The sequence below is a fragment of the Balaenoptera musculus genome, chromosome 3 (genome assembly GCF_009873245.2).
Source record: "Balaenoptera musculus isolate JJ_BM4_2016_0621 chromosome 3, mBalMus1.pri.v3, whole genome shotgun sequence".
NCBI classification, from domain to species: Eukaryota; Metazoa; Chordata; class Mammalia; order Artiodactyla; family Balaenopteridae; genus Balaenoptera; species Balaenoptera musculus.
Genome location: NC_045787.1, coordinates 157,584,178 through 157,607,597, shown reverse-complemented (window position 1 = coordinate 157,607,597; position 23,420 = coordinate 157,584,178). Strand labels below are relative to the sequence as shown.

The 23,420-nt window shown below is 49.3% G+C and overlaps 2 protein-coding genes across 6 annotated transcripts in view; one reads left to right on the top strand and one right to left on the bottom strand.

The window, feature by feature from the left end:
- Positions 1-16,039, bottom strand: part of SUGP1 (SURP and G-patch domain containing 1) — a 29,336-nt gene extending 13,297 nt beyond the window's left edge. The window contains exons 1-7 of one of the 4 annotated variants that reach the window (XM_036848687.1): positions 15,985-16,039; positions 14,126-14,297; positions 10,213-10,313; positions 9,003-9,204; positions 6,856-6,979; positions 6,426-6,526; positions 5,336-5,459 (exon numbers count right to left, since the gene is read on the bottom strand). In XM_036848687.1, the coding sequence (XP_036704582.1) occupies positions 5,336-5,459; positions 6,426-6,526; positions 6,856-6,979; positions 9,003-9,204 (551 nt within the window). In that variant the 5' untranslated portion in view covers positions 10,213-10,313; positions 14,126-14,297; positions 15,985-16,039. Of the gene's footprint in view, positions 1-5,335; positions 5,460-6,425; positions 6,527-6,855; positions 7,176-9,002; positions 9,240-10,212; positions 10,314-14,125; positions 14,298-15,984 lie in introns of those variants that run through there. The other 3 variants (XM_036848688.1, XM_036848689.1, XM_036848686.1) reach the window with 3 other exon arrangements.
- Positions 16,040-16,347: 308 nt separating this feature from the next.
- MAU2 (MAU2 sister chromatid cohesion factor) overlaps positions 16,348-23,420 on the top strand; it is a 30,964-nt gene continuing 23,891 nt past the window's right edge. The window contains exon 1 of one of the 2 annotated variants that reach the window (XM_036846550.1): positions 16,348-16,656. In XM_036846550.1, coding sequence (XP_036702445.1) covers positions 16,381-16,656 — 276 coding nt within the window. In that variant the 5' untranslated portion in view covers positions 16,348-16,380. The remainder of the gene's footprint in view (positions 16,657-23,420) is intronic. The other variant, XM_036846551.1, reaches the window with a different exon arrangement.

The following is a 23,420-nucleotide window of genomic DNA, read 5'->3' as shown; positions in this document are numbered from 1 at the left end:
CTGGAACTTAATAAGCTATTATAGCAAGGTTGCAGGATACAAGGTTAAAATACAGAAGTCAATCACTCTCCTATATACCAGCAATGAACAAGTGGAACTTGAAACTAAAAACACAATACCATTTACATTAGCATTCCCCCATATGAAATACTTAGGTAACGTGTAACAAAATATGTACAAGATCTATATGAGGAAAACTAAAAAAACTCTGATGAATGAATTCAAAGAAGAACTAAATAAATGAAGAACTATTCCATGTTCACAGATAGGAAGACACAATGTTGTCAAGATGTCAGTTATTCCCAACTTGATTTCTAGATTCAACGCAATTCCAGTCAAAATCATTTATTCTGTGGATATTGACAAACTCATTCTAGAGCTTATATAAAGAGACAAACAACCCACAATAGCCAACACAATACTGAAGAAGAAGAACAAAGGTGGAGGACTGACACTACCTGACTTCGGGACTTACTGTAAAGCTACAGTAATCAAGGCAGTGGGGTATTAGTGAAAGAATGGACAAAGAGGTCAACAGAACAGAATAAAGAGCCCAGAAACAGATCCACATACATATGGTCTGTTCTTTGACAAAGGAGCAAAAGCAATACAATGGAGCAAAGACAGTCTTTTCAACAAATGGTGCTGAAACTGGACATCCACATGCAAAAAAAACAACAACAACAACAACAAAGAATCTAGAAACAGACCTCATAACCTTCACAAAAATTAACTAAAAATGTATCACTGACCTAAACGTAAAACATAAAACTATAAAACATAGGAGAATACCTACGTAACCTTGGGTATGGCAATAACTTTTTAGATACAACACCAAAGGCATGATCCATGAAAGCAACTGATAAGCTGGACTTCATTAAAATGAAAAACTTCTGCTCTGCAAAGGACAATGTCAAGAGAATGAGAAGAAAAACCCACAGACTGGGAGAAATATTTGCAAAAGACACATCTGATAAAGAATGGTATCCAAAATATATAAAGGGGACTTCCCTGGTGGTGCAGTGGTTAAGAATCCGCCTGCCAATGCAGGGGACACGGGTTTGATCCCTGGTCTGGGAAGATCCCACATGCCGCGGAGCAACTAACCCCGTGCGCCACAACTACTGAGCCCATGCACTGCAACTACTGAAGCCCGCATGCTTAGAGCCCATGCCCCGCAGCAAGAGAAGCCACTGCAATGAGAAGCCCACATACCGCAACGAAGAGTAGCCCCCGCTCACCACAACTAGAGAAAGCCCACGCACAGCAATGAAGATCCAACACAGCCAGAAAAAAACAAACAAAAAACCCCAAAATATACAAAGAACTCTTAACACCCAACAATAAAAAAACAAGCCAATTTAAAAAAATGGGCCAATGACCTTAACACACACCTCACCAAAGATTTACAGATGGCAAATAAGCATTATGAAAATATACTTCCCATCATGTCATCAGGAAAATGCAAATCAAAACAATGAATATCACTATACATCTATAAGAATGGCCAAAATCCAAAACACTGACAACATCAAATGTTGATATGGAGCTACTGAAACTCTCATTCATTGCTGCGGGGAATGCAAATGGTACAAGCCATTCTGGAAGACAGTTAAGTTGTTTCTTACAAAACTAAATATACCATACAATCCAGCAATCACACTTCTTGGTAGAAAAGAGTTGAAAATTTATGTCCACACAAAAACCCTGCACACTGACGTTTATAACAACTTTGTTCATAATTGCCAAAACTTGGGAGCGACCAAGATGTCCTGCAGGAGGTGAATGGGTAAATAAACTGCGGTACATCCAGACAATGGAAAATTATTAAGTGCTACAAAGAAGTGAGCTATCAAGCCAAAAAAAGACTCAGAGCAACCCTAAATACGTATTACTAAGTGAAGGAAGCCAATCCGAAAAGGCAACATACTATGATTCCAATTATATGACATTCTGGAAAAGGCAAAACTACGCGGTTGCCAGGGGTTAGGGAGGAAAAAGGGGTGAACAGGCAGAACACAGGGAATATTAGGGCAGTGAGAAAACTCTGCATGATATCATAATGATGGATACATGTCATTACGCATTTGTCCAAACCCACAGAATACACAACACCAAGAGTGAACCCTAACTATAGACTTTGGGTGATCATGATGTGTCAACATAGGTTCATCAATTTTAACAAATATACTATTCTGGTGGGGGATGTTGATAATGGGGGAGGCTGTGCATGTGTCGGGGAAGGGGGCACATGGGAAGTCTCTGTACCTTCCCCTCAATTCTGCTGCGAACCTAAAACTGCTAAAAAAATAGCATCTTAAAAAAAAATCAAGAGACGAAAGCAAGAAGTCGTTCAAAGAGGGAAGGGAGCAGATGGCTGAATTTTAAAAAGACTCGTAGCAACCAGGACATGGATTTAAAGTGATTTGGTTCCTCTGAGAAAAGCAGACTGGGGAATTCGCCCACTGGGGCAGGGGGGCAGCTCCTAACGGGGTGGGTCCCCTCTAAGCTCACAAGCTTGCCTCTTCCTGGCCTCAGCTGCTGATTCATGCTGATTCTCCTCCGAGATGCTCTGAGAGGCAGCACCCAAGAGCCCCCCATGGGTATGCCTGTCTGCGAGGAGCATAACAGCTCACTATGGGCCCCGGGCACAGGTGCAGGGGATTCTACAACGAAGACTCCCTCTGACTGGTGTAATCCCACGCACAGGGTTAACCAAAGTTACCACTTTGGTATCTTTTCCTTCCAGACTTTTTCCACTGCAGATTTATTTGAACAGAGCTGTGATTCTATTTTCCGCATCCTGATATTTTAAGAATTTCTTAACCCGACAACATAAGGCTTTCCTGTTAGAATGCAGTGTAGCATGGTGGTGAAGGCATCTCCACCAACTGGCCTCCTTGCCTTGCTCACCTGTTAAAGGCCAACACGCCAGGTTGTTGTAAAGAACAACACGGTTCGCCCTGGCGATGTGTTAGAGTCACACGTGGCTTGAGGTGTGCTGGCTGCTACCACCTTCAACAACTTGCCTTCCGAGAGCCACGATTCCACTGGGGAGATGCAGTCATAGCAGTTTAGCCCACTGGGGCTGGACTTTCATTGTGTTACTAATTTTTCAAGACTATGACAGTGCTATATATATAACATTATTTCTGGGGATGGCATCTCAGAAGTAGAATGACTGGTCAAAGGGACAGGTATTTCCAGCTTCTTTACAGATGAGCACAGCTATTACAATTGTTTCCCAAAACTCATAACTGCTGGGAAATCAGAAGAGAAGGGCCTAGAGCGGCAGGAACACGGGGTGGCTGTTAGATTTGGGGGTGAGAGGAGCGGCCTTGTACCTGACCCCATGCAAAGATGAAACAGTCTGCTTGGTATGAACCTGCATGCCTTGCCCAGGCCCGGACGCCTGATCCTCCCTCGTTTACTATTTCCCCAATGTGTGGAGTGCCAACTGTAGTTCAGCTCTGGTGTTGAAATGAACTCCTCCAGACCACGCTGGTCACCTTCAGCTACTTCTCTGCCAGACACCCCCAGGCTCTGTCCTCATCCGTGGCAGTCACCCTGTAGCCTCCATCAAAGCCACACCCAAAAAGCTGGATGCCTGCCAGTAATGCCCCCACAAGGCGCAACCGCTGCAGGGAGGGCCTGGAGTCGCTTGTGGTGATAATGTCTCTTTGCTTTGACCCCAGGGAAAAGGCTCGGCTGGAGCTGCTGAGCCCTGGACCCCTGTGACCAGGGAGAGCCACCTGCGCTGGGGGTTTTGTACAGAATTCCATTACCTCGCCCACCTTGCCTGCGATAGATTTTTTGTCAGCTCTTGTAACGCTGAGTGACAGTACATTAAGTTTCCTGTTTAAATAAACTTACTTAGGTAAACGAAGAAAAAAAAAAAAAGACGTAGTGACTTAGACCGTAACACTGTTAACACTGGTCCGGGTATGGTGGCCGATATCACTACATTGTGAGGAGATCCTGGGTCTCCTGAACTGTAGACCCAAACACCCCACAGCCCCCATGAAAGCTCCTAGCTGCCCAGGTACCAGACACAGGGACACCTGAAACCCTCAGCAGCCCTTCCCCACTCCCGGCCCCACCCGATGGTTCCCTTCTGCCCCCATGTGCCTCAACCTGGTGTGCCTGACCACCCTCCACAACCGTGGCCAGATGATCCTGGAAGAACAGCTGACCCTGTCACTCCCTACGCAGACCCTCCAAAGGCTCTCAGTGGACACCTGAGCCCTCTGGGACCCAGCCCGGCCCGGCTCCAGGGCCCATCTGCACTGCATCAACGCTCACCCTGCTCCCCCGCCAAGGTGGCACAGCGCCCGCCATCTCTGTCGCTTCACTCCTGCGTGGCAGTCCCTCCAGACGCCCTTCACTTTGCTCCGTGTCTAGCTCACGCTGGCTCACATGTAGTAGATGCGACTGGCCGCCTGCCCAGCATCCACACCTTCTTCTTTCTTCCTGAGGCCCTGATGGTGTCTAGAGCTGCAGAATCAACCAGCCCAGATGGCTGCTGCTCCAGCACTTTCGTTAAAAGCGCCATCGCATCTCCTCACTGACTGAGTGGGGACTTGTGTTACTCGTGGCCAAAAGTGTCCTCATGGGTGCATCGCCTCCACAACAGGTTCAACGTCCACCTCACAAACCTCTGCCGGTCCCCGCCCTGCAGCAGTGACCACCCCACCCACACCCCAACATCCGCCCCCCCCATCAGCCTTCCCCCACAAAGAGCTGGGGCTGAACCCACCCAACGAATGACAGAGCCGGGGGAGCACAGACCCAGCCTGAGGGAGTGGTGTGTGACTTCGTGGCTGGGGACAGCAGGGAGGCCGGGATGCGTGTCCCACCCACTCTGTGGAACCTGCACACAGGCTGTGGGTTCCCCCTCCCCAGAGCCTGAGGTATCACATTCCCTGCTTTCCTGCCATTTCCCTTGTCGTAAAGATGAGATCCACAGGATGCAAACAGTGAACAACGATTCTGTGAGTTTCTGCTCGAGAGCCTGGCCTATTCTGTTACAAGGGAACAAGGCAAGTGCTAGAGACTTTCTCCATGAGGCACCTGGAAAACACAAGGCCCCAAAGGTCCCCACACACCTGCCTCAGAGATGATTCAGGGCACCAATGTGCACTTGGGGAATGCCTATGGGGTGGCAGGGCTAAACTCTGTGGTCAGAAACTCCTGGACCTGAGTCCTGGCCCTGCCAACTTCTTGCCATGGGACCCTAGCATGTCTCAATACCACACCAAGCCCGTTTTCTCAGCAGGGGAGCTGTGACTAGGGTGAGAGGTTACCTCTCCAGTGGGTTCCCCCCCCCCCCGCTTACCTGAATGCCTGGTTCTCGCGGTTGTTCTGGAGGGCAATGGTTTCCACCTCGGGACCCCCATCCGCTATGAACCTGGCCAACTTTTCTGCGAGGTTCTTGACCTCTTCGTCCTCTGGGGGTGAAACTTTAAGCAGGCTGTCAGTACTGAGCTCAACTCACCACACCCAACAGCCTAATTTCTGCTAAGAACCCCGGGCAACAAGAGGGGTTTATTTTAGGAACAATACAAAGAAAAACAGGCAAATGGGAATCAGATTACTGCACTGGAACCAAACACCTGAATTAATATAATAATATATCTTGAGCCTCTGCCCCCCCACACCCGACCCCTTCCCACCCCATATGTCTGGGGGTTTTGGACACACACTGGGACATGGGAACAGAATGTGAGGGACAGTCTGGGTCCAGGCTGGAGGAGAGATGGGAATCCCCACCTCAGCCTTTCTGCTGGCAGCTGTCCCCCCAGGTCACATGGGGGGGATGGGCCTGGCCCACCTCTCCTGGGAAGAAGGTCAGGGCAAGGGATTGCAAGTGACAGACATGATGAACCGACGTCTGTGGCCCACATTTGGCTTAAACATCAATCCCCCTGCTGCCCACCAGCACCTGGCTGGGGTTTCACTTCATTACAGCTGGAGACCAGGCAGCATCTCACCCTCCCCTGACACTCATCCCACCAGCTGACCGTTTTTGTCTCCTGGACCCCCTCGACAAGTGTCAGTCACTGCATTTGTCTCTAGCTGTCCTCAGTGCCCAGCATGCAGCAGGTGCTCATTAGCACTTGTGAAAATGACCATGAACCAAGGGGCAAGTGTTCCTCTCCTGTGCCCCCTTTACATGCACAGGGCTGAGCTCCTGGACATGACCTTGACCTTTACCTTGACCCTTAGATTTCCCCACTCCTCAGAGCACCGGCAGGGAGGGCAGTGCTGGTCCCAGCATGACCGCAGCTCCCTGGGAGGGCACAGACCTGCACTGTCAACGCCACCCCACGCCACGACGGGTTCCAGGAAAAGGAACCCCGATTCCACCTGGGGCGTGGTTTGTCCACACGCCTCCCTAGAACCTCCCACCCCCTTCAGCCACCTACCTTTCTGAGAGGCTGCCTGCAACTTCTGTGCTTCCTTTCTTATCTCAGCCACCTTCTTTCTGTAGTAGAGGAATTCCCTGCTATTCTTATCATGCAAAAACCTGGAGAGGAGTTTTGTAAAACAAAGTGGAAAATGAGCAACGGGGATGGGTGGACCCACGCAGCTTCTGAAGACATACTGTGCAAAAGCAAGCTGGTGAGCAGAGACACCTTGATGGGGCCCAAAAATAAGTCTCCACACCACACTGGGGCCCCTTGCTACCTCTGGTGTGAATTAGAAAGCTCTCAGAACAGTATCTGGCCCACGCAAGGAAGCACCCAGCCCCGGCCAGCTTCAGTCACCACCACGGTTTTACAAGAACATTTGCATGTACTAACATGTGGCAAGAACATTAAGTAGCAGTGGCCTTCCCCTCCCAGAAATACTTACGAAAATGCTGGGTTATCCTTGTAGTTCTCCATAGCTACTTTTTCTAACTCGGGGCCTCCTTCTGCCACAAAGCGGGCCAATTTCTCTATCACTTTCCGAGTCTCGGCTCCCTCTGGGGGTGAAACTTTAAGGAGGCTGTCAGTACTGGGGTTCAACTCACACACCCCACAGTCAACAGGCACACTCTCTCTACGGACCACAAGGACAGAGGGGTCGGGGGAGAAGAGGGTGAAATGCGGGAGGTTGTCGGGCGTCCCGGGTCCATGCACAAAGCACCATGATGAGGGGTGAGTCGGTCTAGACAGCCTTTGCGAGACATGCTGGAGGGAGAAAAGTGTGTGAGCCTCCCAAAGGCCAAGCCAGTCCCCAGGCTGGCAGGGAGATGTTGGAAAACATAGCCAGCCTCCCCCTCCTTTTGTGGAATGCTCAATTCCTTTCTTTACCAGTGTTCAGTACAATAAATCAATTCCCTTTCATCCTTCAAAGACAAATTCTTTTTTTAAAATATCATTACAAACTCTGATTTAAAGACATCAGTGGGTTTCAATCCAACACAATTAATATCATCACAGAAGCTCAATCACCCCCTCTGTGGCCAGTGGAGCCTCTTCAAGCTGGCTCCTGAGGCCTTTGGACATGACCCCAGTCTCTGATGGCCTCCTCGACATCTGCTGGGACAGGGCACTTCAGGATCATCTCAGACGCTTCCTGCCCAGACCTAGAGCCAGCCATTTCTCCAAGAAGTCCTGGTTTCCATGAGTGAGAACATGTGTTTCCAGACCAACATGTTTGGGAGCTAGGGACACTCATTGCAACGGGCTTAATTGTTACCTCAGAGCACTTCCAGTGAACATCACTAAAAAATATATTTTTGTACTAGTCTCCACTTTGAGCCACATGGAACTTGCTTTTGTATTTACTGCTGGCCTGTTTCTGAGACTGTCAGCCACCATACAGCTCACATCCCTCATATGAAAACTCCCAGAAGAAATTTCTTGATGTCAGTCAGTGCTTAGGAATGTTTGCTCCTCCTGCCAATGGGGCCAGACACTGAGCCTGTGGCCACTCTTATTCCCCTTGTTGCTTGTACTGCCAGGAAGCTCGCGGTGGGGGGGGGTACAACATGTGGCGTAAGGAGGACCTATAAGAGGTCTCAGAGACATTCTGTGTCTACCTTTTCCCTAAGCCTCACCCCCCTCCCACATGCCTGGCAATGACCCTGACCTGGTCACTTTACAAGCACAGGTGCTTTTCTGAGGTTCTATCAACAGTAGGCCATAAAAGCCTCAAGGGCCTTGAGACACCCACTGCCCCTCATAAAGTGGCAGTTCCCAGCAGGGTACCATTGAACTGCCAGGGCCCCTCTCTGAGGAAACACCACACTCACTGATTCCATTCTGACTAGTGCTCCAAGGTTCGAGGTTGGCCACTGATCTGTTTAGATGCACGGCCTGAAGCTGGCACCCTCATCCAGAACAAGAGGCCTAGAGGCTGTCATGGCATGATTATATGGTCACTTCAGTCTGTCCTGTCAGGGAGACATGACCGTGCTAGCCATCCTGGAGCAGAGGTGGCCCAGGGCCAGGACTTCACATAGCTCGTTCTCCACACAGCACCGAAGTCTCGTTCTGAATATGGACACGGCTGGACGCACTAGGAGTGCCACCATCACCACCCTCCTCCACCCTCCTCCACCATGGGGCTGGAACTGGCTCACCCAAGGCCAATGACTGTCCTTCCCTGGGCAGGAGAGCACACCCTCCAACCCGCACGCTCATACCTCTGGCCCAAACTCATGGAGACAAGTACCCGCACTGAGGAGCTCCTCTTCTAGTATTGGATGAGGAGGGAACAAGTGAACGCTCCCCTGAGAACGCCCCCGCCCCCCGGGAGGCCAGCCCCCACACAAGTGGACAATGGGTCCCACAGCTCCCAGGATGAAGCCCACACTCTGCAGCCCCTCCATGCTCCCCATGCTCTGCTCCCCACCCTTTCCTTCCCCTCCCTCATCCTGAAGGGCCCCACCCAGACCCTTGGCTCAGCCTGGAGCACCCCTCACCCCCGGCTGTGCGTCCCCGGTGGCCACGGGCCCTGCCTGCGGGGCTGAGCAGCAGCCGTGGGAGGAGGGCAGCAGCCCCGCACCTCACCTTTGATCTCCAGCCACTGCTCATAGTCCTCCTCCTCGTCCTCGTCAGGAGACTGGAAGACACTCGGGCGGCTGGCCACGGGCAGCTGCTTGGCGTGCACATAGTTCTTCATCTGGCCCGGCGGGCTACTGATGAGGGGGGGCCTCTTCCCGGTGCGAGGGAGCACGCGCGGCGGGGCAGCGGGCGCACTCGGGGGGGGCATCTGGGGATACAAGGAAGGATACCCACACTCGAGGTCTGTGGTGCAGGTTTCCTCATCTTCCTGCCTAACCTGCATGCCCCGAGCCCCAGGTGGCTGGGTTCTTAACTTCTAGCACAGCACTGGCAGGCAGTGGGTGATGAGAAGCACTCAGGGAGGACGCCACCCCCATTTTACAGATGAGGACCGCTGAGGCTCAGAGAAGAACCTATTGTGGTCACCCAGCCCGGGACTCTGCAGGTGGCAACTCTGGCAGTAGGTGCCTCTGATGCCTATATCCACAGACTAGGGATGCTGCAGCTCTTCCGGATAAGACCTGAATCCCCACGTCCAGCTTACACCCACTCCCTCTGGTTGTCAGTAGCGGGCTGGAGCCAGTCTATTTGGGACTTTTCAAACACAACTCATGGCATGAGACCCTGCAGTGAAGAGCTCATATAGCCCTTCCTCCCTCGCTGTGGGCAAACTTGGCCTTGGGTTAACTGTCTTCACTGTTACCTGGGAAACCTGACAAAGGTTGAAGGTCAGCTGTTTCACCAGTAACTTTCTTACAGTAAAAATGAGACTGATAAACTGCACAACCACAGATACAGGTGGGCTTCCCACAGGTGGTGATTCTCACACCTGGCATGTCCCATGGGGCTCCTGTGGGCCAAGCGCCCCCGCCCGAAGAGGGTCCTGTTCCTTGCACGTGGGCTGCCACTCTAACTCAAGCCTCAGTCCCACAACCCTGGGGCATGCTTACTCCTGGCCCCCACCCCCTGGATCGAAACCTGGCTTCTTTGTCTCCACTTCTTGGGGGTAAGCATCTAGAGGGCAAGGTCTGCACTCTCCCCTTGGGCGTTTAGTGTGAGGATGAGTAGAATGAGAACGCTCAATGAACGAGGGGTGAGAGGAACAAGTCTAAGGTGGAACCTGCCATTTCTGAGGTGCTGAGGGACCCTTGGGAGAGAAAGCCAGCAGGGGGAGCTCTAGGAGGAGGTGAGATGGGACAGGGGGCACTGCACTCACCTGTGCTGGTCTGTGCCTTCTGCAACTTCAGAAACTGCTGCAAGAAGCTGCCGTCGTTGGCAAACTTGTTGGAAACATTAGAGTTGTGTGCGTTTGCAATTCTAGACCCGAGACAGAGGACAGACAGGGTAAGCCTTGAGAAGAGGGGAGGGAGCACACCTTGTCGGCCTCAGTCCCACCCCCACCCCTGTGTTCTCACCTAAGGGGACCCAAAACAGGCCCCCAAAGATGCCAGGGAACAACTGAGTGCACAGAGCAGTCTTCAGAGTAGTAAGATGGAACAATCTTGTTCTAGTGAAAGCAATCCCATCTGTGCTGGTGTTTTCTCTACCTGCATGTTGACCTTCCAGGTCCAAAGGGCCTCCCCAAGAAGATGGCTCAGAAGCACCTGCCCTACTTATTGTTAACAAATCATCTGGGCTATCACTGATTCTTACGTCTGTTTTCCCAGCTAGACTGTAGAGTTCTCAAAGGCAGGGCCTGTGTCTGTACCTGCGTGTGACCGCAGTTCCATGCCTGGGTCAGCCAGCGCTTCTGTGGGTTTCACATGTGCAGAGGAAAATACCCAAAGCAATTTCTTGGTGGGAGAATCATAGGGGAATTTTATATTTTTATTACTTTCTCTTTTTGAAAAGAGTATGTTTTATTTTGAAAAAAGAAAAATTTATTTTCAACGAACACAAAAGCAAACCCAGGGGCCTAAGTGTTTAATTCAAATTCATTTTTCCTTATCATAAAAGTGATAGAGGCTCATTATGAGCAAATGGGAACGTGGAAAAAAACAGGAATACAGAAAGCAAGGAGAAAACCCTAAAAAAGTCTCCTCACCTCACAAGAGCCACAATTAATACTTTGATATACTTCTTTGATTTGCCCCTTAGATTAGAAATAGAGGAAATAAGGCTGTGATCATAGCATATATTCTACTTCTTTCATCTTTTCCTACAGCATACTATCTTGCTCTAACCTCAGAAACTCCTCGTATGTGCTGCTTTTAGGGGCACATCCATCATACAGACACACCCAATAACTGGAAAAGCTCAGGGAGCCCACAGGTCTGAACTTTTTCCTTTAAAGTAAAGTTTAATCCTCCTAGAAATCCGTTCTAATGAAGTAAAAGTGGAAAAAAACCTAAGTAGTCAACAAGGGGCACTGGTTAAATAAATTACGAGACATCCATAAGGCAGATGGAGTGGCCCTGAAAAGTTAAAGTGTTATAAATAAAGCAACCAAGCACAACGTTAAATGAAAAACAAAAAGGCACGATGCAAAACTATCCACAGGGTGCTCCTACTCATGTAAAAATATATTTGACTGAAAAATTGTTACAAAAATCCATCAAAATGCAACCAGCACTTGCCTCTGGGTTGCAGGATTACAACTGATTTTATTTCTTCCTCACTTTCTTCTCCTCTACTTCCCAGGTTTTCTACCACATATATGAATTATCTTTAAAGTTAAAAAACAAAAGAGAGAGAGAAGGCAGTAAAAGTTATTTTATATGAAAGAGAAAGTTCTGCTGATAACCAGCCTTGGCATTAAACAAGCAGGGCCTTCTAGTGACCCTGGCCCTGTCCTCATGCTGTGTGCACCACAGAAAGAAGGCAGGGACAGTGAAGGACAAGAAAATACTTCGGGGGAGAATTCCCTGGTGGTCCAGAGGTTAGGACTCTGCACTTTCACTGCCAAGGGCCCGGGTTCAATCCCTGGTCAGGGAACTAAGACCCCCCAAGCCACACGGTGTGGCCAAAAAAACCCCCCCAAAAAACACTTCGGGTCAACAGCATGTCAGCAAACGAATCCCACTTGAAAACTACCCATAACAAATGGCAGGGGCTTTCCTGGTGGCACAGTGGTTAAGAATCCGCTTGCCAATGCAGGGGTCATGGGTTCGAGCCCTGGTCCGGGAAGATCCCACATGCCATGGAGCAACGAAGCCCATGCACCACAACTACTGAGCCTGCGCTCTGGAGCCCGCGAGCCACAACTACTGAAGCCCGTGTGCCACAACTACTGAAGCCTGCATGCCTGGAGCCTATGCTCTGCAACAAGAGAAGCCACCGCAATAAGAAGCCCTCGGCAACTAGAGAGAGCCCACGCACAGCCACGGAAGACCCAACGCAGCAAATAAATAAATAAATAAATAAATAAATAAAATCTATTAAAAAAATGGCAAGGGTTATCACACAGCTGTTAAATGATGGCTTTTGATGAACAGATAAACAAAACATGGTCCATCCACACAATGGAATATTATTCAGCCAACAAAAAAGGAATGAAGTACTGACACATGCTACAAAGTGATGAACCTTGAAAACATCATGTCCAGTGAAAAGAGCCAGACACAAAAGGCCGCGTATTACATGAAATATCTAGAATAGGTAAATCCACACAGACAGAAAGTAGATTAGTCGTTGTCAGGGGCTGAGGGAAGAGGGAATGGGGAGTGATTGCTAATGGGCATGGGGTTTCTTTCTGGAGTGACAAAATGTTCTGGAATTAGTGATAATAGTTGCACAATGCTACGAATATACTGAAAATCACTAGATTGTATAGTTTTAAAAGTCAATTTTATGGCATGTAAGTCATATCTTAATATGAATAAATAAAACTTTAAAACTGTGACGGTTCTAAAGAGTTGTAACGTGCGGGTTGGGAGGAAGCTTTTCCTTTAAAAAGTGGGGGGGGGGTGGGAAAGCAACATATGAAATTGACCACAATTTAGTGAAACAAAGCAATGACATGGGAAGGGAATATATCAAAATGGTTCTCTTGAGGCAACCTGAATGTTTCTTATTTCTGCAGCACGAAATTCTAAGGTGTTTTAAGCTTTTACAATGGGGAAAACAACCTTATTTTCAAAGCTACCTGTACTCTGCACCCACCCACCTGATGTTCCTTTTTGGCTGCCTGATCCTGGCGCTGAGATCCAGCAGCCTCCAGGGGGTCCTCTTGGAAGTAGTCCTACAGGCCTTTCCCATCTTTGTGCAAGTCCTTCCATAACCCCAGGGGTGACAGCCCACAAGCCCACCCACAGATCACTCAACATCCAGTCCCCATGTTCCTGAACACCCTGGAGGTTCCAACAAGAATAAAGTCTAAGTCCCGCCCTCAAGGAGAAGCCACGGACTCTTAGAAAAGGTGGGAGCTGGAACAGAGCCCTAGTGGAGGGCTAACATGCTCCACACTTCAGATTGCAGAGGAAGGGGCTTGTCTCTCTCAATCTCCAGCCTGAAATTCTTGGATCTTGTCACCCTGATCACACCACCCCTGCTCAAAACTCTTGGGTGCCCTCATGATCACACCACCCCTGCTCAAAACTCTTGGGTGCCCTCAGAGTTTCTCAGGACAGTCAGGAGGAAACCCTCTCTCCTGGCTCAGAAACAGCCCCTTTGGTGCAGCAGCTTGAGCTGCCTGACACACAGGGGCTCGCCTCCCTTCTGCCCTTTGCAGTCCTTTCCTGCTTCCTCAAAGGGCTGGCTCTGCCTGGGGCCTTCAGAATGCAGAGCCTCTTCTGCATCCCTATGGCAGCTGCTGCATCTGGGAGCACACTGCCTCGTGTTACCTACCAGAGCTCTAGGGGTATAACTGGGACTCCCCCTCACAAGTAGACTGTGAGCCCCATAAAGGCAGAGATGGAATCTGGGTTTTTGCTCCATGCAGTATTCTTGGCCCCTGGCCCACAACTGGTCAGCAGTAAATAACCACTGAGTGAAAGAGTTGGCAGCCATCCTCTGGGCTCCCATACACCCCTTGTTTCTGTCCTGCCACACAGCCTCCTGAAAGTGCACCTGCGTTCCTCCTTGCACCATCAGGCTGTGGCTAGATGCAGAAACATCTCGACTACTCTCGCAAGCAAAACCCTCTGTTGGTGACCCTCGAAGACCCTAATCCAGCCTCAGGGTAGACTTACTCGCCAGGATGCCGGGGCTGAGGGCTGGCCACCTGATTCTGCTTGGCTTTCTGCTCCATCTTGGCTTCAATTTCCCGTTTCTTCTGAGCAATGAGCTCCTCCTGGTGAAGGATGTTCATGTTCATTTTTCCAGACTTGGGAGGAGCAACCCCAAACCACCGGTTAGCCTTTCCTGGGGAGGGAAAAGAAGTACATCAGAAATCACCTTTGCTCCAAAAACATGCCCAGTGGCTGCTATGGGAGCAGCCCAGATGCTGCCGCCTGCAGCAACTGACATTCAGATTGACATTCACACGTCTGTTCCTTCATTTATTTAGCAAACATTTACTGAGTTATGCACCAGATGCTGTACTTGGTGCTAATCAAGACAGAAGGGCCCTCTGCCCATGTGGGATTCACCTCTGGCTGAGGAGACAAAAGACTTGTAACAAAAAAGTAGTTGCAAAATCATGATAAGAGCTCTCTGCTGGAAACAAAAAAAAAGATGAGAAGGCGTAACAAAGGACCACCTGTACAGCTAGGGCAGCCAGAAAATAACCATTAAAAAGGGGGACATTTAAGCTAAAACCAGAAAGATAAAGAGGTGGCTTCCTGAAAAGCCACATGGGGAGTGATCTGGGCAGAGTAAGAAGCAGGGGTCCAATGTGGTCAGAGCAGGTGGTTCCAGGGGTGGGGCTAGCGGGGGTAGGGCAAGATAGAGAGTCTGAGTTTTACTTAAAGGATTTTAGGAAGTGACAGGGGAGTATTAAGCTGATAAGATCCAACTGGTCTTTTTATTTTTAAGATCATTCTGTCTACTGATTGGACAGAGTGCACAGGCAGCAAGGAGACCAACGAGGAGGCTTACTGGCTCCAAGCAAAAGATGATGGTGTCTTCAGACAAGGGTGGTAGCTGTGGAGACGGAGAAGACACCTCGAACGTTCCCCATGGGACTCAAAATAAAATCCAAATTCTGAAAGCCGATTTTCAAGACCCTGCCAGAGATGGCTCCCCTCCCCACTTCCACTTCATCCCTGACATTCTTCAAAATGATAACCTCTCAAGGCCTTTGCACTTGCTGTCCCCCTCTGCATAGAAGGCTCTGCCTTCCAGACCTTCCAATAGTTGGCATCTTCTCATCTCAAATATCTTCTAGTCAAAAAGGCTTTCCTTGACCACCCAATATCAGCAACCTGCACCTCCACTCTCTCGTATCATTATAACTCACTCTCTGTAAATATTTCCTTTTTTGTGCATTGTGATGCCCCAGTAGAAAGTAGCCTTCAGGAAGGCATGGCCCCGTTTTGGTTACCACTACATCCTCAGCAACTAGCACTGTGCCTAGCACACAATGAATATTTCCTCAATGTATCCCAGTCTGGGGGGGGGCTAGGGCTGGGAGGGGGAAGAATAAGGCTTGTGGTAAAGTAGGGGCTCTAAAGACCCAGGAAAATGTGTACAGGGAGGCCGAGTGCAGTTCGGAAAAACAGCTTTTCCAGAAAGCGGGATACAGGCCAGTCAGGAGCTGCCACGAAGAGAGAGGCGCAGGACAGCCCAAGGTTGCCACTGGCTCGGGGAGCGGAGCTCAGAGCAGCCCTGAAGGCGGTTATTTCGGAAAGCAGGCGCAGGGCAGATCCCGGTGGCGGCCTTTAAGGAAAGCCTGCCGTCCTCAGCAAACCAACGGGGGCGGGGGGGCGGGGGCGGGGTAACTGGGTCTGGGGTCTCGGGAGACGGGGGTGGTGCAGAAGCCGCCTCTTCCAGCCACCGGGAGGCTGAGGCTAAGGGCCGGCGGGTTGAGGCAGGCCCGACGGTAGGGCGAAGCAAGGACGCGTAGCCCGAAGACCCAGGCAGACGCTTGCGGAGAGGCGGGGGCTGTTACCTGCAACATCCCGGTTGTCCATCTTGAGACTCATCCAATCCCACAATGCTCCGGAGCCACCGGGGGCGGGGGGGCGCTTGTTATAGTACGCATGGCCTGATGGGAGATGTAGTCCGCGTCGGCAAGCCACGCCCTGCCATTGCTTGGACACCTGGGGTCTTCACCCCAGGAATGCAAACCTCAGCCCATCGGAAATCTCCGGTCACAGTCCCGCGGACCAGAGGGTGTCGCCTTTTCTCAGACCTTCCCGGAGCCGCGGCCACTCCAAATACAAACTACATATCCCAGGATACTTTGTACTGCAGCTCTCGCGAGAAACGCGAGGCGCTCCCGGCCCCGCCCCGCGCGCCTGCTTCCGCCTCCTTGTGGCGGCAGCTTGTTGTTGTGGAGGCCAAAATGGCGGCTCAGGCGGCGGCGGCGGCTCAGGCGGCGGCGGCCCAGGCAGCGCAGGCCGAGGCGGCTGAGTCGTGGTACCTGGCGCTCCTGGGCTTTGCCGAACACTTCCGCACTTCCAGCCCGCCCAAAATCCGCCTGTGTGTGCACTGCTTGCAGGCCGTGTTCCCCTTCAAGCCGCCGCAGCGCATTGAGGCCCGAACACACCTGCAGCTCGGCTCCGTGCTCTACCACCACACCAAGAACAGCGAGCAGGCGCGCAGCCACCTGGAGAAGGCGGTGAGCGCAGGCCGGGCCGCGAGGGTGGAGGCGCGGGCTCTTTTCCGAGCTTGGGCTGACGGGTCGCGACCCTGGCGGGCGGGGGCCGCCGGCGCCGGTCCTCCGGGACCTGGGCGTGACTTCCGCAGCAGCAGCAAGACCCCGAAGACGTGAGCCTCTCGGGACCCGAGGGAACTCGCCCCGTACCGTACTTAATGTTTCTGGTGACAGGCAGAGGCCTAGGACTCCGCTCCGGGTACTCCGAGAGTTGCCTCTTTCAGGAGCAACAGGGTCTCCAAATTCTTCAGGTTTGCAGCAAGATGTCACCTTTTGGCATCTCTGGGGACGCCCCCAGATCGGCCAGTGAGTCCTGCAGCTTCTAGGTCCTCAGGGCTTAGCCCCGGGAGCATCAGCCTGAACGCTCCCTTCTTAAATGACTCGGGCATAGGGGAGTGTCCAGGTAACAGTCCAAGCATCCCTTAAGAATCTGAAGTTCGGTTTCTGAGGAAATCTCGGAAGGCATCCTCTCCCAGAACACGGAAGTCCGAGAAGGGTCTGGAGGGTACTGTGCCCCCATCAGTGATGAGGGGAGTCATAGGTGAGAGGCAGAGGCCCAGAGCCTGGAGGCAGTCGTTTGAGGTCCTGTAAAAGGCAGAACTGGGGCGGGGGGTGGGGGGTGTCTGGATTCCAGGGCTCAGGGCTCCTGCTTTTTCCGTATCTACCTGTGACTTCTCTTCCTCCCACCATCCACTCATCCATCCCCTTCAGAGGGCAGGCCGTATCTTCCCATGTTGACCTATGGGATCTTGGTGCCTCAAAGAATGTGGGAAAGTGGCCATCATTCTGCTCCTTCTGGCTGTGCAGTTGTTTCTACGCACAGCAACACTGCGCTCCTGTCATACGGTGTCTCCATTTGCCATTTACCCAGCTTTATTCTGCTTAGAGGAGAGACTTCTTGAGTACAATCAACTTCGATTTTAAAAATGTGTTGATCTGAGGTAAATCTGAACCCACCGGTGGCTAGTAACAAATTGCCTTTGGTAGGATAATCAGATCTTTGTTTTGCAGACTGTAAAGAGTTGGAAGGGGGCTTTAGTTCTTTCTTGATCCACTTCCTTGTTTTAGGAGTGAGGCAGTATGGGCCCAGAGAGGTAAAGTGATTTGCCCAAAGCCACACAGCAACTTATTAACAAAACTGAGCTCAAACCTAGGCTCAAGGGCTTCTCTGGTGGCGCCGTGGTTAAGAATCCGCCTGCCAATGCAGGGAACACGGGTTCAAGCCCTGGTCCAGGAAGATCCCACATGCTGTGGAGCAATGAAGCCTGTGCGCCACAACTACTGAGCCTGCGCTCTAGAGCTCCCGCACCACAACTACTGAAGCCTGCGCACCTAGAGCCCGTGCTCCGCAACAAGAGAAGCCACTGCAATGAGAAGCCCGCGCACCACAATGAAGAGTAGCCCCCTCTCGCCGCAACCAGAGAAAGCCCGCGTGCAGCAACGAAGACCCAACGCAACCAAAAATTAAAAAATAATAATAATAATAAATAAATTTACAACAACAACAAAAAATCTAGGGTCAAGATCGCCAGGGTCCATGCCAAGACCATAAGTCGTGGGGTTTTGTTTTAATTAATTTATTTATTTATTTATTTATTTATGGCTGCGTTGGGCCTTTGTTGGTGTCGCGGTCTTTCTCTAGGTGCAGTGTGCGGGGGCTACTCTTTGTTACGGTGCACGGGCTTCTCATTGCGGTGTCTTCTCTTGTTGCAGAGCACGGGCTCTAGGCGCATGGGCTTCAGTAGTTGTGGCACACGGGCTCAATAGTTGTGGCTCGCAGGCTCTAGAGCGCAGGCTCAGTAGTTGTGGCGCACGGGCTTAGTTGCTCCGCAGCATGTGGGATCTTTCCGGACCAGGGCTTGAACCCGCGTCCCCTACATTGGCAGGCAGATTCTTAACCACTGCTCCACCAGGGAAGTCCAAGTCGTTGTTTTTGTGAAGTTCTTTTCTTTTATTCATTCAGCAGATATTTAATCAGCTGACACTGGGTGCCAAGCCCTATTCTAGGTGCTGGGGATCAACAGTGACTAAAGCAGTCCCTGCCCACAGAAGCTTATGTTTTTGTGAGGGAGACAAACAATGAATATATAGTAAAAGTTTAGGCAGCTATAGAAGAACCATGAAAACCAGGGTGAAGGTTGGAGTTGACAGCTATTTTTAGCAAAGGTAATGAGGGAGTCTCTATTTGTGGGAGTGACATTTGAACAGAGGCCTGAATGAGGTGGGGGAGCAAGCCTTGAGAACCGCTCAAGGTTTCAGGTCAATCCCTAGGAGTGCCTGAGCTGTCGGTGACTGGTGATATCAGGGTCTCTGCTGAGCAGTGATGAGGCTGAGATCAAATGAAGTGTCAAGCTTCCTTGGGTGTGGGAAGGGTGGAGGCTGTGATTGCCCGGGCCTCATGGCCCAGTGCCTTTAGTGGATGTGCTGGTTCTGAAGCTCTCCCTTCTCTCAGTTAACAACAAATCCTGCCACCTCCTTTCCCTTGTCTTCAGGCCATTCAGCCTGTTTCTTTTTTCTTTTCTTTTTTTTATTTGAAATATTGTGGGGTTTTTAAAAAAATTTATTTAATTAATATATTTTTGGCTGCATTGGGTCTTTCTCTAGTTGTGGCACGTGAGCTCAGTAGTTGTGACGTGCGGGCTCTGTTGTTGTGGTGCGTGGGCTCTAGTTGTGGCACACAGGCTCCAGAGCGCATGGGCTCTCTAGCTGTGGTGCATGGGCTCAGTTGCCCCGCAACATGTGGGATCTTAGTTCCCCGACCAGGGATCGAACCCGTGTACCCTGCATTGGAAGGCTGATTCTTAACTACTAGACCACCAGGGAAGTCCCCCAACACCATTTATTGAAGAGGCTGTCTTTTCCCCATTATGTATTCTTGCCTCTTTTGTTGTAGATTAATCGGCTGTATATAAGTATGGGTTTATTTCTGGTCTGTCTATTCTCCTCCATTGATCTATGTGTCTGTTTTTGTGCCATTACCATACTGTTTTTATTGCTGTAGGTTTGTAGCATAGTTTGAAATCAGGGAGCATGATACCTCCAGCTTTGTTATTTTTTCCTCAAGATTGCTTTGGCTACTCAGGGTCCTTTGTGTTTTCATAAAATTTTTAGAATTATTTGTTCTAGTTCTGTGAAAAATACCATTGGTATTTTGAGAGGGATTGCATTGGATCTGCAGATTGCCTTGTGTAGGTTGGTCATTTTAACAATATTAATTCTCCCAGTCCATGAGCACAGTATAGCTTCCATTCATTTCTGTAGTCTTCATTTTCTTTAGTTGATGTCTTAGAGTTTTCAGAGTATAAGACTTTTACTTGCTTGGTTAGATTTATTCTTAGCTACTTTATTCTTTTTGATACAGTTGTAAATGGGATTGTTTTCTTAATTTCTTTTTCTGATATTTCGTTAGTAGTGTATGGAAACACAACAGATTTCTGTATATTAATTTTATATCCTGCAACTTTACTGAATTCATTTATAAGTTATATTTTTTGGTGACATTTCTAGGATTTTCTGTATATGGTATCATGTCATGTGCAAACAGTGACAGTTTTACTTTTTCCTTTCCATTTAGCCTGTTTCTAGCAGTGTTTCATAGTCACTATATATTTTTTTTTTATAAACTTATTTAATTATCTTTGGCTGCGTTGGGTCTTCATTGCTGTACGCAGGCTTTCTCTAGTTGTGGTGAGCGGGGGCTCCTCTTCATTGCAGTGCACAGGCTTCTCATTACAGTGGCTTCTCTTGTTGCGGAGCATGGGCTCTCGGTACACGGGCTTCAGTAGTTGTGGCCCACGGACTTAGTTGCTCTGCAGCATGTGGGATCTTCCTGGACCAGGGCTCGAACCTGTGTCCCCTGCATTGGCAGGTGGATTCTTAACCACTGCGCCACCAGGGAAGTCCAGTCACTGTGTATATTGTCCTTATCATATTTTGCCCACTCAGTGCTGTCAAGGAGAAGCAGCCATGCCTCAGATTGCTTCCTTGTAGCTGCTTGGCTTTTGGACCCATAATTTAAATCCTTATCATTGTGGAGAGTTTTCCCTCGATTTTACAGAACCCTAAATCTTGTGGGGTCTTCCATAGAGCCACAGGGTACCCTCCGTAGGTCGCACTGTCGTTACACCTGGAAATACCTTTCTTTCTGTCTGGTGCATCCCCACATGAAAGTTTGTTCAGATTTCAGTTGAAGTGCCATTCTCTGTAATGTTTTCCTTCTTTCGTTGTTTCTCATCTCCTTTTGTGTTGCAATGCAAGCATGCTTTTTTTAAACTTCATTCTTTATTAGTTGTGCATTTTTTCCAAATCAGGGAGCTGTCAACTTTCATTCTTTCCTTTCCTTTCCTTTCATTCTTTACTAGGTAAAGAATCATATAAGTGCTATAGGTAAAACTTTTAATTGACCTCTGAATTTAGTATTACATTCATCTTCCTTAACTATTATTTTCATCATCTTTTGCTTTTCCTATGAGAGACCGTAACCTCGTTTGTAATCACTTTTTTATATATATAAGGGTAGATTATTATTTCTGTTTCCTCAACTGTATTTGTAAGCTTTCCAGAAGGAATGTGTAATATACTCACCCATCTGCTTCATCAGTTCGTTTGTTAAGGGTTCCCATCAGAGGGATGGAGGGTATTTCTCCCTTTCCTCAGCAGCTTTATCCAAGTTGCAGCCATTGGTCTCTCAGTCGTACCTGCCTCTGCAGGCCTTCGGAGTACCTGCTGGCTGCCTCATTCCCTGGATCTATTCAGCAGGTCCTGTAACTATTACAGTACATGACAAGACACTTCACCAGAGAGCCTTCTCTTTTTGCTTATGGTTTTGGCAGGGATGTGGATGTATCTACAGAATTCTTTTTTTTTTTTTTAATTTATTTATTTTTGATTGTGTCAGGTCTTCATTGCTACACACGGGCTTTCTCTAGTTGCGGCGAGCGGGGGCTACTCTTGTTGCGGTGCAAGGGCTTCTCACTGCAGTGGCTTGTCTTGTGGAGCACAGGCTCTAGGCACGCGGGCTTCAGTAGTTGTGGCTCGCAGGCTCAGTAGTTGTGGCTCATGGGCTTAGTTGCTCCACAGCATGTGGGATCTTCCCAGACCAGGACTCGAGCCCGTGTCCCCTGCATTGGCAGGCAGATTCTTAATCACTGCACCACCAGGGAAGTCCCCTCAACAGAATTCTTGACTCCTTTGTGACTCTGACTAAATCATTCATGATTATAAGGAATGTCGCTTTACATAGAAATCTCTTGGCTAGATACTTTGTGAAGCTATTTCTACAGGTTTTGTCAGATTGTGTTCTTTTTCATTTCATTTTTGCCTTGTTGTCTTTCCTCTTGCTACATACTATTCCTGTGTAAATTTTCAGTCTTCTTTTATATTTTACTGTTTTTCAAATAGTTCCATTTCAGTCATTTGTGCTTCCACTGTGGAACTGAGAATCTTTATATCTGTACTTAGATGTGTATTTATTTCCCCCTTAACTTTCTTAATTTATCTGGAAAGTGCATCATCATCCTTAGATTTTGCTGATTTGAAAGCCACAGAGGAATAAATGCTACTTCTCTGGAATGGATTGTTCGTTATTTGGTATAATCAGGCAGTCATTCTTTGGACAGTGGTCTTTTGTGACTGCAGCATCTGTGTTGATGCCATGTTTGCTTTCTCTGTGTGTTTGCAATGGGGCTACTTTTTAGTGGTTGTTCGTCTGACTTAGAAAGCAGCTCCAAACTGCCAGTCAGACACTCCTTAATGGTGCTTGCAGGTGTAGCCCGAGAGTCTATGGCTACCTTCCCAGCAAGTGATTAAAAGCTTCCCTTTCTTACTTTAAGGCCTGAAAGGGCTCAATTCTGGGCCTTTCATCATCAGGCACAGATGGAGCACATCTTTCATCCTTTAGGATCACGGCTGTGTCCTGGTAAATTCCATGCTACATCAGCTGGGAGCAGAACCTGGTACAGAAGCTGCATTTGCAGAACTTGGTGTTAAGCATTTTCATGGAAGAGTATCTGTGCTTCCTCCTGTTTGCAGTTCCATTTTCTTCACTCATTCTCTGAGTCTCATCTGACTTCAGGAAGTAAAATGTGTTTAGGAACCTTTACTTCATGATTCTTCCAACTTGCCCCCTGTCTCCCCTGCAACCCCTGCTTCTTCCGGTTCCTGCCTGGGAATTATTATAGTATTCTTGGTGCCTTCCACATGCCAGGCCCTGCGTTCATGGTTCTTGGAGCACTGTCTCTTTGGATCCTCACCAGACCCACTAGGTAGAGACCACTTCCGACTTGCCGATGACAGTACTGACGGGGCTGCTTGTAGCCATGGTCACATGGCAGAGAGAGGCAAGGCTGGCTCCTGAATGTTGTGCTTCCATCCCAGAGGAGTTGCAGTTGATAACTATTTCTACACATTTTGGTGACTTAAAAAAACCTGATTTTTAAGAAAAAGTTACCTTGGTTATGAGGTACAAGAAGGCTTGAAACACTCAGCCCTGAACTGAATGCCCTAGGAATGAGAAGTGTGCTGATCCCAGCCCTTCCACCCCTCAGGGTGCGTGCTAGCCCTGTGGTGACCCTTGCTTTTCCTGAGAACCCCAAGGTGACCCCAGAGGCTTCTGGTAGGGTCATCCACACCTCTGCCTCACACCTGCAGGCTTCCTGGCAGTGATGGGACTCTCACTTTGGCTGCTTTCCCATGACAGGAAGAAGACATAAAAGCTGTATTTTAATGTT